The 14,204-nt window shown below is 45.6% G+C and overlaps 1 protein-coding gene across 1 annotated transcript in view; it reads right to left on the bottom strand.

The window, feature by feature from the left end:
* Positions 1-14,204, bottom strand: part of LOC120548794 (latent-transforming growth factor beta-binding protein 2-like) — a 91,694-nt gene that overhangs the window by 13,047 nt on the left and 64,443 nt on the right. Inside the window, exons 18-31 of the mRNA XM_039785276.1 lie at positions 13,966-14,085; positions 11,904-12,023; positions 9,116-9,235; positions 8,801-8,923; positions 8,567-8,692; positions 8,328-8,453; positions 7,994-8,119; positions 7,679-7,804; positions 7,043-7,168; positions 5,918-6,043; positions 5,454-5,573; positions 5,192-5,317; positions 3,338-3,460; positions 2,581-2,709 (exon numbers count right to left, since the gene is read on the bottom strand). Coding sequence (XP_039641210.1) covers positions 2,581-2,709; positions 3,338-3,460; positions 5,192-5,317; positions 5,454-5,573; positions 5,918-6,043; positions 7,043-7,168; positions 7,679-7,804; positions 7,994-8,119; positions 8,328-8,453; positions 8,567-8,692; positions 8,801-8,923; positions 9,116-9,235; positions 11,904-12,023; positions 13,966-14,085 — 1,737 coding nt within the window. The remainder of the gene's footprint in view (positions 1-2,580; positions 2,710-3,337; positions 3,461-5,191; positions 5,318-5,453; positions 5,574-5,917; positions 6,044-7,042; positions 7,169-7,678; positions 7,805-7,993; positions 8,120-8,327; positions 8,454-8,566; positions 8,693-8,800; positions 8,924-9,115; positions 9,236-11,903; positions 12,024-13,965; positions 14,086-14,204) is intronic.

Here is a 14,204-nt window from a genome sequence, read left to right as displayed (position 1 = left end):
GTAAAACTGCAAACCACCATTGAATCAAAATAAAACTTAGTGTGAAAATAAGCATGTGACCTGTTTCAACCCCTCAAAGAATCGGAATCGAGAATCGAAAGGAAGAATCGGAATTGGAATCAGAATAGTTAAAATCCAAACAATACCCAACCCTACAACAGCATGATCCCACACACACACACACACACACACACACACACACACACACACACACACACACACACACACACACACACACACACACACACACACACACACACACACACACACACACACACACACACACACACACACACACGGTAAAGTCTTTAGATTTCTATACGTTTAAAGGGGTGGGAGGTTGGCAAGTGTGTGACCACAGACAATTTCCGCCCTTGGGCAAGCCTTATTAAAGACATGGCATAGCTTGAGGGAATTTATGACCATGATGGTGAATTAAAGCTAAAAACAATGACCTGCGACTACACACATACCGCCTTTTTCACATGCCCAAAGGAGCCCTGTGTATCGCATCATAGCAGAACTAGAGCCCTCACAGCACAGTTGCAGCTGACGCGCTGCTGTGGAAAAAACACTGTTTTCCCCTTTTGTATTATGGCCTCTAAATCTAAATGAGTGCTGCGAGCAGAGCCAAAGACAACCGCTTCCCCTTCGAAGGCCGGTGAGTAAAAATAAAACAACGCCCCTCACAGAAATCGCAAATTACAGTGTCTGGCCTCTTCTTAAATATTTGATGATTTTTACAAGCAGACAGAAATGCCCCGGAGTAATTGAGCTCCCTCACTGGACTTTTATTGGGGTGACGGCAGCATCTCCCACAACTTGCAATCGTGAGGTGAAACAGGCCGCTATTGTGTGCTGTGCTGGGCTTCTGAGGGTGAGAGGGCTTGGTTCTCAAACTGGGGCTGTGAGTCAATGCTGGGCTGTAGGAGTGTTTGTTATGGGGTCTAGTGAAAACACAAACAGCTAGCCTCACAACATAGCAATGGGGGAAAGATGGTCAGACACGGTCATAACTGGGCACCCATACAAGGGAGTAAAACTACGAGTTTTGTGGCACCATAGGGGACAATGTGAAGATTTTTCAATCAGGTCCTGCCGAAAGATTCCACCATACTCTACAGGATATGTCAGGTAAGAAAATGTGTAACTCATAGCACATAACATGGCACTGATTTGAACTTACATGAGCTGCTTAGCAGTATTTTGACTCTGACACTAAAGGAGCGGAGGTCAGCAGCTGGTTTCAATCTGCCCTTATCACACTACAGGCCCCGCCACTCTTTGAATGGTGCCAGACAGGCAACACCATAAAGTGCAGTGAGGAGGCAGCCACACGTAGCCGAGATCAGGGTGATGGAGGGGGCGGAGGTTTGATCTGTCACTGATCAGCATTATTCTCCCCTGATCTCCATCTGTCGGTAGTCCAATAAAAACTCAGGGTCATGAGAATATGTGAAGCCGCACTGCACTCCAAGTGCATCTCTACAACGGTAACAGTCTCCTTCTCTAACACAAACACACAAGCGGGGATGCAAGACCCACATTTAACCACATGCACACACACACACACACTCGCACACACACATACGCACACAATCACCCGCAAACACCCACAGCCTCAATCTGCAGTCCAACACATCATTCCATTTGGATGCTATCAGACTGCTTTCCCCTCCTCGCCTGTCACTCTCCGGTGACTGTTTGGATTCTGTCCTTGCATAAGGAAAATATTTGGCCTTTTGTTTTTGTTTCTCGTATTTCTCCTAAACCAGTTTTGTTGTTTTATGGTGCTAAGAGAGCAACAAAGACAAGCAATGCTGTGCTACAAAATAAAGAATGATAAACTCAAAGTGTTGTGCAACAAACCATATTAATATCTCAAGCCCAAGGTGTATAATCATGCCAGTAAACACAGAAAGCTTCATGCACTCTGCTGGTCATGGAGATGTGTCTGTTGTTGTTGGCCAGCTGTGGGCCCAGATGTAGCATAAGTACAAACCTAGTCAGTCAACCCAGGTAACTGGGCGCCTCCATAAGGGGTGGGAGGTTGGGAAGGTAAGGCCCTTCAATCTTATCCCCTCTCAAAAGGAGAACAGCGGTTATCAGGTTCCACTGTGTGTCTCTGCCAGAGGCACTCCATTAGCTCCGCTGTCCGGAGGATGAGACCATTATCAACTGCTGGCGTCACACACCGCTCCAATGACAGTGCACTCCTCTTTCCCAAAGTGCCCCAATTTCAGGGGCCACTTCTCCTCATCTCCCCCATGGCCTCTTGTGCATGAATACCTTGAATACCTGATAGCTCTTTGATTCGCATCAGCCTCTTTGTGTCTGCATGCCAAACAGATATCATTATCTATGCACAGAGGGAGAGTCCTGAAGAGTATGTAAAGTGCTGAGTTGATTTGGGGCTACGCTCTCCACTATCTTTAACTACAGCCCAAAATGGTGACTGGTACAAAAATAGGTAGGTCCATACAATGCATACATCCCTTGCTTAAGTTTAAAGACAGCCTTTTTTTTTCTTAACATAATTGTGTTTTGCTGGTCTTTTAACTATGTGGTTCGACCACTCACCACAGTCTGTGGCGTCTTCTCCCTCAAGGCCAGGCTGGCAGCCCATGAAGCACCGGTAGGAGCCGATGGTGTTTTCGCAGCGCCAGGTACCACACACTGAGCTTCCAAACTCCTTGCACTCATTCTGGTCTGTACAGAGAAAGAGAGAGAGAGACAGCTGTTGGTTAGTAACTGACAAACAGAGGCACAAACCTAACCACATGTGCAATCAGACACTAACACGGACGCATGCACCCCCGCACACAAACTATTCCCTCCACTGCGCCGCTGCTTCCAGTGTAATGGCTGTGTAGCAGAAGTCGGCCAGGAGGCCTGTGGTGTAGCTGTCCTCAGTAAACGCAGCAGGCAACAGGAATGGCCAAGAACAATATTATCACAGCAACCAAAGAACTTGTGAAGGAGCTAAAGGGAGACGTTCCAGGGGGAGAAACACCTCCTTCTCACAATGGGGTCATTCATACTTCCCTCAGGGGAGAGGGAGTTCAGGGCTCCAGCCATGTAATCCAGGCACCCCTCACTCCTGAGACCATGGAGTAGAGCCTCTAAACCAGTTTTGGACACTTTTACTGGATCCCAGTCCCCATTGCCTATAGATAATCAATCATAGCCAACTGTGCTATACCGGGTACGCTTAAGCCAAAATGTAGCGCGACGATCAAACAGCTAATGCTGACATTTACTCAGAGAGTAGAACCCTCAGGGGCAGATTTAGAGGTCAACAATCACTATGACATAAGGGAGTTTTATAATGTCTTACCTTCACAGTCAGCCGTGTCAGCGTTGAACTTAAAGCCAGCCTCACACAAGCACAAGAAAGAGCCATCAGTGTTAAGACACTCGCCCCGGATGCACACCTTGTCTTTACTGCATTCGTCCACATCTACAGTAAGGCAAAGAGAAGGGGAAGAGAAAGGAAGACAAATTAAAAGAGATAATTGGAGAGAGGGTGGGTCAAGATCTGTTACATATTGATTATCACTAAATATCCCCATATATCCTCTGTCTTTGTTACGTCCACAGGGAACACCTCTCCTTTTAATAAGTATCTATCAGAAAAAGAATGTGTAATCAAGCGCTTGTCTGAGCACAAGATGCATTGGCCATTTGGAGCACTTAACAGTATACAGTACTGGCAAAGGTTAAAAAAAAAACATCTACCTCAGCTTTTCAGGCAGAGAACATTTCCCTCCGGCTCGAAAAAATGAATACTGAATGCGACATGCTTGATTAGCTGTAGATTGGTGGATAATAGCGGCATTACAACATAACCTTTAAGGCACTTGGACCTTGGGTAAAAAAATGTGGGGAAAAGGCAAGAAATTCATCACTGGGGAAAAAGCCTGTCTTCCTTTCCAACCTTTAATAATCAGATGAATCTTTCAGAGACGACAAGGCAAACACCCGTTTGCAAAGATAGGGAGAAAAAAAAATAGCCCAGACTATAAGTAAACACATAAATATGCTATGACTGAATAGCTTTGGAGTTAATTCAAGGAGTTCAAAGCCTGTATTGAAAGGCACAGCAAGGCCGTGGCACAACCTGTTGATTTGGATTAAACTTAGATCGGTTTCAGTCTGCAGTCAGTCCTTTATTATGTATGTTCTGTTTTTGCTGAAAGACTGGCCTGGTCAAGGCCAAGCATCATTTTGGCCTCACCTGACTAAACCTTTCAAAATTTCATTCCCATAAACCTACATACCCTCATCCTCCCTTCTCCTCCCCCTGCATGCTCATATCAGAGGGGTCTGGCTTTCATTGTGTCAGCACTGTACACACATTGGCAGGCTGCAAGAAAATATACGACAACTGCTGATTTATAGGATAATTAGAGCTGCGTATTTGGTGTGGCGGGCAGCCAAAGTACCTGATGCAGGCTGGGCAGTTTGCTCAGAGACTGTGTACGAAGCCTCAGTGTTCAAGGACTGAACCTAGTCCTCTACTGTAAAGTCAAACTTGCCCATTAGAGGACCATGCCAGAGTCTTGCAGGGTCCTGAGATCCAGACCTACCTGCTTTACATCATGACAGGATATTTCACTGCCAGACATCCTGCCATTTACTTAACTTCACCTCTTACTGTACTTGTAAGACACACCAGAAATAACACTGATCCAATTCTGACATCTGAGCCAAAGTTATTTCATGTATTTTGCTCCAGTTTTTTGAAAAGAAAAGCCTTCCTCAGCTGTTGATCAGGCTACATTTTTTTCCCATCGCTGTGACCAGTGGGTCACTGGGTGCGGCTGGAATAACATCAAACTGATGTCCGAATGGAGAGTGAACTGAGACAGTTGATGAGGCCACGGCCAATTACACAGAAAGGCCAGCCTGAGCACCCATGCCAAGGGTCCCAGGCCTGATTCAGCACCCAGGACAGTGTGGCGAGGATACTCTCTGTCACCATGCCATCCACTGAATAAAAAAACATTGTGCAAGCCAATAAAGTTACTGTAAAATGCTTGAGTAATATGAGCTACAAAATCATTATTACATTATTACCAACTTTTTCCAATTTTGACCCTGCCTAACCCAACTACACAAGGCCTATAAAATCATCTGAAAAATAATTTCCCATTGCTATTACTGCTCTTGCGGCAGTGTATTACTGTACCTTGGCAGCCAGTCCTTCCATCAATGGTGGTATATCCATCAGGACAGATGCATGTGTAGGAGCCCTTAGTGTTCAGACAGTCTCCTTCTCCGCAGATCCCCACAATGGTTAAACACTCATTGATATCTGTCAAAATTATGCACACACAGCTGTGTCAAGATGCCAACACGAGGTAAGCCACGAGAAACAGTTAACCACTAATGGTATGTATCAAATGACCCAGAGTTTGTGTATGTGTGTGTGTGTGTGTGTGTGTGTATACCTCTGCAGGACGTCCCATCCACCATCTCCAGACCAGCGGGGCAGGAGCAGCTATAGGAACCGATGGTGTTGGTGCACTGGCCTCCCACGCACTGGCTGGGGTCCTCACATTCATTCACATCTGCGAAAAAACACACACACACACACACACACACACACACACACACACACACACACACACACACACACACACACACACACACACACACACACACACACCATCATCAGTATGACACATTCTCACCAGCTGAAAATCACTGGGTCTCACTTTAAATCTGTCATTTGAATGACGAGCTTCCAGACCACAGTGAGCATGTCAGAAAGTCCAGCATCATCTACGTCAGTAAGTAATGACTTATTCTTACTATAGTAGGTCATACTGTGCTGGAACAGATGACTGTGAAAAATGATTGCAGAGAAACCATAAAATGTAGTGACCACAGTGAACCACCCACTTTGCCGTACCTTCACATGAAAGCCCGTTGGGTGCCACTGTGAAGCCTGGGTCACAGGCCACGCAGGAGAAGGAGCCCTCTGTGTTGGTGCAAACACCCATGGGGCACACACCTGGGGTCTGGCACTCGTCAATATCTAAGGGACAGGAGAAGTAGAAAAGGTTAGCTATAGTTTATCATCTTAAGCAAAGGGACCTCTAAAGAGACCACTTTTTGATCATTCACTGTCTTATCTAAAAAATGATGAGTGTGTGTGTGTGTGTGTGTGTGTGTGTGTGTGTGTGTGTGTGTGTGTGTGTGTGTGTGTGTGTGTGTGTGACTCAGCCTAACATACAGTAAGCAAAGCCCTCTTTATTAGATCACACTGACAGTGTTTTATTAAAAAGGGTGGAAAGATAAGTATGCAGTAGGGCCATTGAATCCAAAACAGCAAGCTATTACAGGTGGCGCATAATTACTGTATCTACAAACAGTTACTGGCTCACTGTTATGTGATCACTGGAAATTCCTCGAGCCGGTACAGATTGTATTTCTTACGGAGAAAATAGTGTGGGCCATTGTTAAGCGATTGAGACGACTCCATTTTGCCTTTGGGTGAACAGTTCAACAGGACGAGCTTGTTGCGGTACGTGGAAGGCAGGGGAGTGGTTGACTTCATTTCAAATTAAGCCCTTAATATTTTTCATGGCATCAGAGACATCAATTAAAATCCTATCAGAGGCCGACTTGGACTCTGGCTTGTTTTGTAAAACGTTTTCCCAGCGCAAAGACACATGTCAGTAGGGGATCTTCCTCTTGGGCTTCATCCACACTTCCATTCAAAAACACACCACCATATATATGACTAACTGAGGCAATGTTTGAATCCATTTAAACAGTCATTCCATTTCTGCTTCCCATGAAGTCATGACAGATCTAACCACCCCGGATTCGTCAAAGCAGCCATTTCACTGCATTGATCTCATAAATCATGTCATGAAAAATCACAGAGCACCCTAAAGATTTTCTGTAATCATGTTCTGGGTCTAATGCATTCCTCTTTTTACTCTGGTCTACTGTACCTTTGTTACAATCTTTACCATAGTGACAGCTTAAAGTGTTCTAAGCAGGTAGGTTAAATCAGAGGTAGTCTTACCCTCACAGCTGTAACCATCCTCAGACAGTTGCAGGCCGGCTCCACAGTTCCTGCAGGTGTAGGATCCTGGGGTGTTCAAGCACAGCTGGGCCAGGCACACGTTAGCCACCAAACACTCATCCACATCTGGACACAAATACATAGACACATCATAGAACAGATTACCATCTCTGGCTTCAAATAAATAAAGCCCGCCAGTTGTAATCAGTTAGATCGGTAATCACTGGAACTAGGAATTACAAATGTCGACACCTCTATCCTTTCAGCTGAGCTATCTGCAGAACATTTGCCTGACATCATCTTGCTCTATTTGAGGGCTGGTGTCTCATTGTGTTGAGCAAGGATCAGATGAGCGGTGCCAGAGGCGGAGGGGTTCAGGATCCAGCTATGATGTGATGTCTAGGAGTATTTTTGGGCTCAGATGATGGGGCTTTGGGGTCCAAGCTGTCATAACTGATGCTGCCTATTTACAGCCTAAAACAGCTGGGAAACATGTTCAACAGAGCTGGCACATTCACCCTCAAGCACGGTTTTGTTGGGTATTAAGGCAAGGTCTGGCATGTTTGAATACAAGAGACACACCTGTGCACAAGTATACAAACACAACATTCCTGCACAAACAGCCAAAAGCCTCACCCTCACACTGTTGTCCATCCTCAGATACTCTGAAACCAGGTTGACAGACAATACATGTGAAGGAACCCTCTGTGTTTGTACATGTTCCCTGGGGGCATGTAGTGGGCAGCACACACTCGTCAATATCTGGCGTGAAAACAACACAGACGGTTAAGACATTCACTGCAGTACAGGGCGTTTCTACAGCCAAGAAAAAAAGACCAAAACTCCGGATGATAGACAAGGACCACTAACCCCAACAGTTTTAGTTCTTTCAGGCTGAATAATATACATATGGCGTTTTGCAGGAGTTAATTTGGTGTTGAATAAACCAACCTTCACAGAGCTCCCCGTCATATGATACCCTGTACCCTGTAGGGCAGTTCTCACAGGTGTAAGAGCCTTCCGAGTTTAGACAGATCCCATTGGCACAGGTAGACAGAGACTGGCACTCGTCAACATCTGGGCGAAACACATGCACACCAGCACAGACATTAATTGAACACTGATCACTATAAATACAGAATAATATGGGGAGGGAATTCAGTTGCACAGGAGTTTTAATGGGGAGGTGACAACCTTCCCAGATGTGTTGAGTAAGTCTTCCAAATGTCGTAACAGCACTAATGGTTTTTATTGAGTGAGGAGCATAGCTGGAGATTGAGTTTACCTTCACACCGCTGCCGGTCTTGAGACACTCTGTAGCCAGCCTTACATCTGGTACAGGAGTAGGATCCCTCCGTGTTGGCACACACCCCACCAAGACACAAGTCATCCTGGGCACACTCATTCACATCTTGAGACACAAAAACCAAATTCACCACAACTGGGCAGACAAATCATCACCGTCGACCAGTGTTTGTCCAAAATTGCAGTTTAGTGTAAATCATTAAACAGCGGATTTCATACCTTCACATCTCAGTCCATCAGCAGATGGTCCAAACCCAGGCCTGCAGTTCTGGCAAGTGTAGGAACCTGCAGTGTTGATGCAAATTCCCGCAGGGCACACATTACCAGTTGCACACTCATTGACATCTAACAAAAAGAAACAATTTGCAGACATTATACTGCTGTCGAGAGAGCTCCACAAGCTGAGAAGTATGCAGTGATACGCCCAACAGCTCTAGATAATCCTTTGCAGACCTTCACAGGCTTTGCTGTCTGAGGTGAGTTGGTAACCATGGTTACAGGTGCATTTATGGGTGCCGTCCAGATTGACACAGCGGCCGTGGAGACAAACTCCAGGGAGCACACACTCATCCACATCTGGAGGGAAAAAAACAAAGAAAAAAAGGGGGGCTCAGAGAAAAAAAAAGACAACCGGCTAACTCTTAGTAGCTTTTTATTATAAAACTTCAATGGTGCCGCAATGCTTCTGTAGTAGCACTGTGGAAAATTCAGAGTTTCTTTAATATTGGACATTGATAATGTCTGATTGACCTTCGGCCTTACAGTTACCTTGGCAAACGTGATCTGGTGAGAGCTTGTAACCTTGGAAACAGTTACACCTATAGGAGCCCTCGGTGTTGACACACCTACCACGACCGCACACTGTTTGGTTCAAGCACTCGTTTACATCTGAGGACAGAAGAAGTCAGAAAAAGATATAACATCTATGAGAACAAGAACACTGTGTGATTAAAGAATCAGTTCACCCAAATTAATACCTCTGAGATTTCTGCCGCCACCCCAGTAAGATGAAAAATAAATGAGATTTCAGTTGTGGTGCTCACAGCATTGAAAAATGACACTTAAAGCATTCAACAACAACATATCTTTTCCAGTATGTCCCAGGTACTGTGCATAATCGAGACAAATCGTTAGCAGTTTTCTTACAGACTAATTCTGTGGTAGAAAGTAGTTTCAATGAAGTCTTTACAGCAAAAGAAACATTGCTGCTGAGTTTTCTAAGTGAAATTCTTAATGCTGCCAAATCCAAAAACAAAATTCCATTTCACTCCATTGGATGGGTGAAGAGCAGAAACCCCAAAGTAAAATTTCTATCTATAAATTACTATGTGCATGGCTAGATACCACGATAGGTAAATAAGAAAATGTGTTATTTTTGTAATTTGGGTATACTGACCGTTTAACATAACAAAAAATATAAGGGAAAATTGGGCCAACAACATTAAGATACAAAAAATAAAAACAAAGACGTGTATAAAAAATAAGGGTTGTATCGGTAAAGGGGAAACCTTTACAGCATGATCAGCATGCAAAATGACTGTAAAACAGCAGTCATTAAATTACATCACTGCCCAAACCTTATTCATGAAGGCCTTTCACTATTTGCAGCAGGAGCTGTCTTTTCCACTTTGGGACTCAGAACAGTTAACCCAGGAATTATATTTGTGGAAAACCTCATGCTGAAATAATGTTTTATAGTGGAATTTATCAAGTGTTAACAATGGCACTTTTTCAGCTTAGGTGATGGTGTGGGGAGAGAAACTATGATTATGTGAGTGTAAGAGAAAGAGACAATAAAAGAGGAAGAGAAAAGGGGGAGAGGAAGGAAAAGTATTTGTCTGCAAAGGAGGTGGAGAGAGGATGTGATAGAGATGCTGAAACAGAGAGCCACACAGTGAAAACACTGCGAGAGAGTCACAGACTGGGTTTTGTATGCCTAGCAGTAGGCACTGCCAGATGTCTGTCAGTATGGCCCAATGCTTTGTTTCTGCAATCATCCGGCATCTCTCAGGCCTCTGCGATAAGCCCTGACAGGGGAATGGAGCTGCTTTCTCTATCACACCAGCAATTAGGCTTATCCACGATTCGGCCAATTGAGCCCAAACCACTGTGCTACCGTCAATTGACTGAAGCAAATACTGTAAACCCGGCACTCATATTGCCTGTTTTATGTGACTCTCACAGCGCTAGACGTATACTGTGGGCCTGTTAGCACTGCCTGGGTGGATGTTCGGCGCTTCAATGTTATCCCTCATTTAAAGGTTTCCTCTCGGTTGCTACTTATACACCACTGATTTAAACACAGAATGAATAACATTAGTGGACTCGCAAACAGAAAGTAGCTGAAGTTAGTGTTTTCTTTGGAGGCAAGGGAATCATGAGAGTTTACACAAGGGCATCAGTCGTCAGACTCACTGAGAAATTGATTAAAAAGAACTCCAAATTACCACTATAGTTAATTTCCATATTTTCCATCCTCATTCTGTCTTTCAGTTTTTCAGATTTCTGGAATACTCACTCCAGGAGCTTAGGTTTCCAAACAAATTAGAGGGGTGCAAGGTCATAGAGAGGGGATGTGGTAAGTAACACCAGTCAGGCTCTTATGTAACAGGGCCACTTTCAGGTTGGGAGCTGCTAGCGTGCTAGCTTAAACACAACACACACCAAATGTAATTTGTTGGGCATTTGTGTATTGAAATCTAATAAGAGTTTTACAGCAGACCACAGACAAAACTATGGGTGAGCGAGATAATTTGTTTGCGTGTCAGGACCTCTTCGCAGTGGGGAATTGACCCTTTGACCTTCTCATACATCTCCTGTGACTGCTCGGTCCTCTCACCTAGCCCAGCAGCGGTAATAAAGCCTCCGCTGGGCCCAACAGTACAGTGGCCAGAGCTCTCCAACAATAATACGCTGTTTGTTCAAGGCTGTGGCCAAGAGAAAATATTTGGACTCTCCCAATTTGAAGTATTTTAAACAATCTTTTTACAGGGGCCAGTGATATCAAAAGATCAGCAATAACACGGTGAATGTGTTTAAACAATATTGGAGATATGCAGAGGCTGCTGGGTGGAGGAATTAATATATCGTACGTGGAAAAACTGAATGGAGAGAGAGGCCCGCACAATATAGCCATCATCACTGTGGTTTTCGGTTGTCGTGTGGGCCCACTAGTGGTCCACAGTTCACTTAAAAAAATCCAATATAAAGTCTTATTTTATATAATTTTCATGCACATCAGCAGTCAGAGTGTCCCTTTGAGCAAAAAGCCACAATTCAGTGTAACTAATTCAGCTTGTGCAATTTGGTGAACTGTACTGCATCATAAGCTGTCAGCAAGTCATTAACGGCACGGCCTGTTGCCATGACACTTCGGTTATTTTTGGTGAAGCCAACTAGGCACAGCAGCATTTGTCTACGTAAATGTTACCTAATACAGGAAGCTTTAACAGTGTAAAGGGAAACCCAGCTTCTTTCCATGCAGCGGTCGAAAACACCCGTAGGAGTTTGGGTAGTGGTGCTGCTGCTGCTATGATGGGGTGTGGGATTTTCTTACCCACACATCTTTCACTGACAGGCCTGAACCCCAGGCTGCAGGTCTGGCACTGGAAGGAGCCGGGAGTATTGACGCAGACACCGTTGGGACAGGAGCTGGGATCTCTGCACTCATCTACATCTGCTCAGGGAGAAGGTGGGACATGAAAATAATCATTTTAATTAGTTGTTACTGGAAGAATGAGGGTGGTATGTCACAAATGCTAATATATACAAACACACAATACCTCTGTCACAAACTGTACATAGTTTTCTTCCTGGCTTTGATTAGAGGAAAATACATGTGCTTTGTTCTTTTTCTAACTTTGTTTGGTGTTTCACTATGGGAATCGCCTCGGCGTGACCAACTATGGAAGCTCCAGTGACACCACGTCTGTCCGTGACAGACAGGTCGAACTGTGCTAGGGCCACGCCCCCTCATATAATCACAGTCGACCAGCGCCTTACAAATCATTCTCTGAGTAAGTACTTCGCAAGAAGTTTTTACCTTGTGGTTACACAGTTTGAAAGCAGTGTCCACATCAAGGCGAACTGCTCTTCTGTCGGCTAGTTGGTATTTGTTTATCAGTTGCTTAGCTGTGTAACTCTTTTACCCTCTGGCTAACGCGTTACGGCGAGCCTCCCTGGGTTTGGTTAGCATTCGTTTGTTAGCCGGACCGCTTACCTGGAGTGAGCTAATCTTGCAGACAGGCTAACGTGCCACGACGTGCCTGCTAAGGTTGTGTATTTACGCCATTTTTCTTCCTTTCCAGTCACCATGTCCTCGGCAGCAGCCCCCGCCAAAGGGTCAGAACCAAAGGCTAGTGAGGCTGTATCCCGCTTGTGCCCCGCGTCATGTGGGGCATCCATCTCTGTCAGGTTCTCTCACCCGATGTGCATAGCCTGCATGGGCGCTAAACACGCTCAGGCAGCGCTGGCTCACTCTCGAGTCATGCACCCACTCTGTGACAATGCCAGAAAAGATACTGAAAAGGTGACTGAGGGTGGCGGTGGCCAACAGTCATGACCCATGTCTGTCGGGAACCACCCAGAAAGCCACAAACAGTACCCATCAGCCGCGAGCTACACCAAGCTGGACGGACATGATGGACGAGGAGACCCTGGAGGTGCCTTCACTTTTCAAGGAACTCCTCAAAGTGGAACCGGGTTGTGAGGACGCAGAGGGCGATGCCATCTCTGATCTCCTTGACATGGATAGAATGGAGGACGAGGACTCCACGTTCCCCGTTCAACAGTTAAGGCCTCTTAGTGCATCCGAAGCTGCTCCCCCAGCAGACAGCGACTTGTACGAGGTCTGTAAACGGGCGGCCAAATTGGGTATACAATGGCCGGCAGCCCAGGACCCCAAGGGGGCAGAGAGAGACCGGTACAACAAGAGGCTCCCACTAGCCCAGCCGTCTGCGAAACAGCTTCTGCTGGCAGTGTCTGCCTGTATGAAGGAAATGAGCCGGTACTGGTCCAGCCCGTTTAAGAGTAATCTCCCAACCAAGGGTTACTCTAAGCTTGAGATCCACGGTATGAGGGCACTGGGGCTGGCCGAACCCCCAGTGGTGGAGTGGCTCATCACCTCCACCCAAACCGCCGCTCTCTCTTAGCCTCCCACAGCATTTCACTGCCTAACAAAATGGAGCACCTCACCACCTCCATGTTTCAGAGGATGTACAGATATGCAGCAGTCAGTGTGCTCTCTAAATGCAATGACACTGCTGGCTGCATACCAGAGAGAGGTGTTTTACCAACACATCCCTCCTTGCAGAGAAACGGAAAGAAGTCATTGTAAGGAGCTGGTCGACTGATTATATGAGGGGGCGTGGCCCTAGCAGTTCGACCTGTCTGTCACGGACAGACGTGGTGTCATTGGAGCTTCCATAGTTGGTCACGCCGAGGCGATTCCCATAGTGAAACACCTCACTCTGTTATCAAAGAACCGGGGTTACGTTAAGTAACCTAAAGTTACCGGGCTACATATAAACTTATGGCAGCAAACAAATAGGCCTGGCAAGCATTGTGCCGTTGTGTGAACTTTATGTGTCTGTATGCGCTTGTGCATGCATGCATGTCACCTTCGCATTGGTCTCTCCAAGACTTGGCGAAGCCACTGTTGCATTCACAGGTGTAAGATCCCTGTGTGTTGACGCATTCACCGTTCTGGCACTTGTTGGGCATGCTGCACTCATTAATGTCTGCCAGTTTAAATAAAAACCAAGGAGAAAGGAAAAGAAAGTGACTATTGTGTTCCACAGCATTAATTAGGGCATGATGCTTTTTAAATGAACAGCGCTGACAGACAAGAACTTGTGGT

This window comes from Perca fluviatilis, chromosome 20 (genome assembly GCF_010015445.1).
Source record: "Perca fluviatilis chromosome 20, GENO_Pfluv_1.0, whole genome shotgun sequence".
Lineage (NCBI taxonomy): Eukaryota > Metazoa > Chordata > Actinopteri > Perciformes > Percidae > Perca > Perca fluviatilis.
Note: the sequence above shows the minus strand (reverse complement) of the source record. Positions and strands in the feature narration are given on the sequence as shown.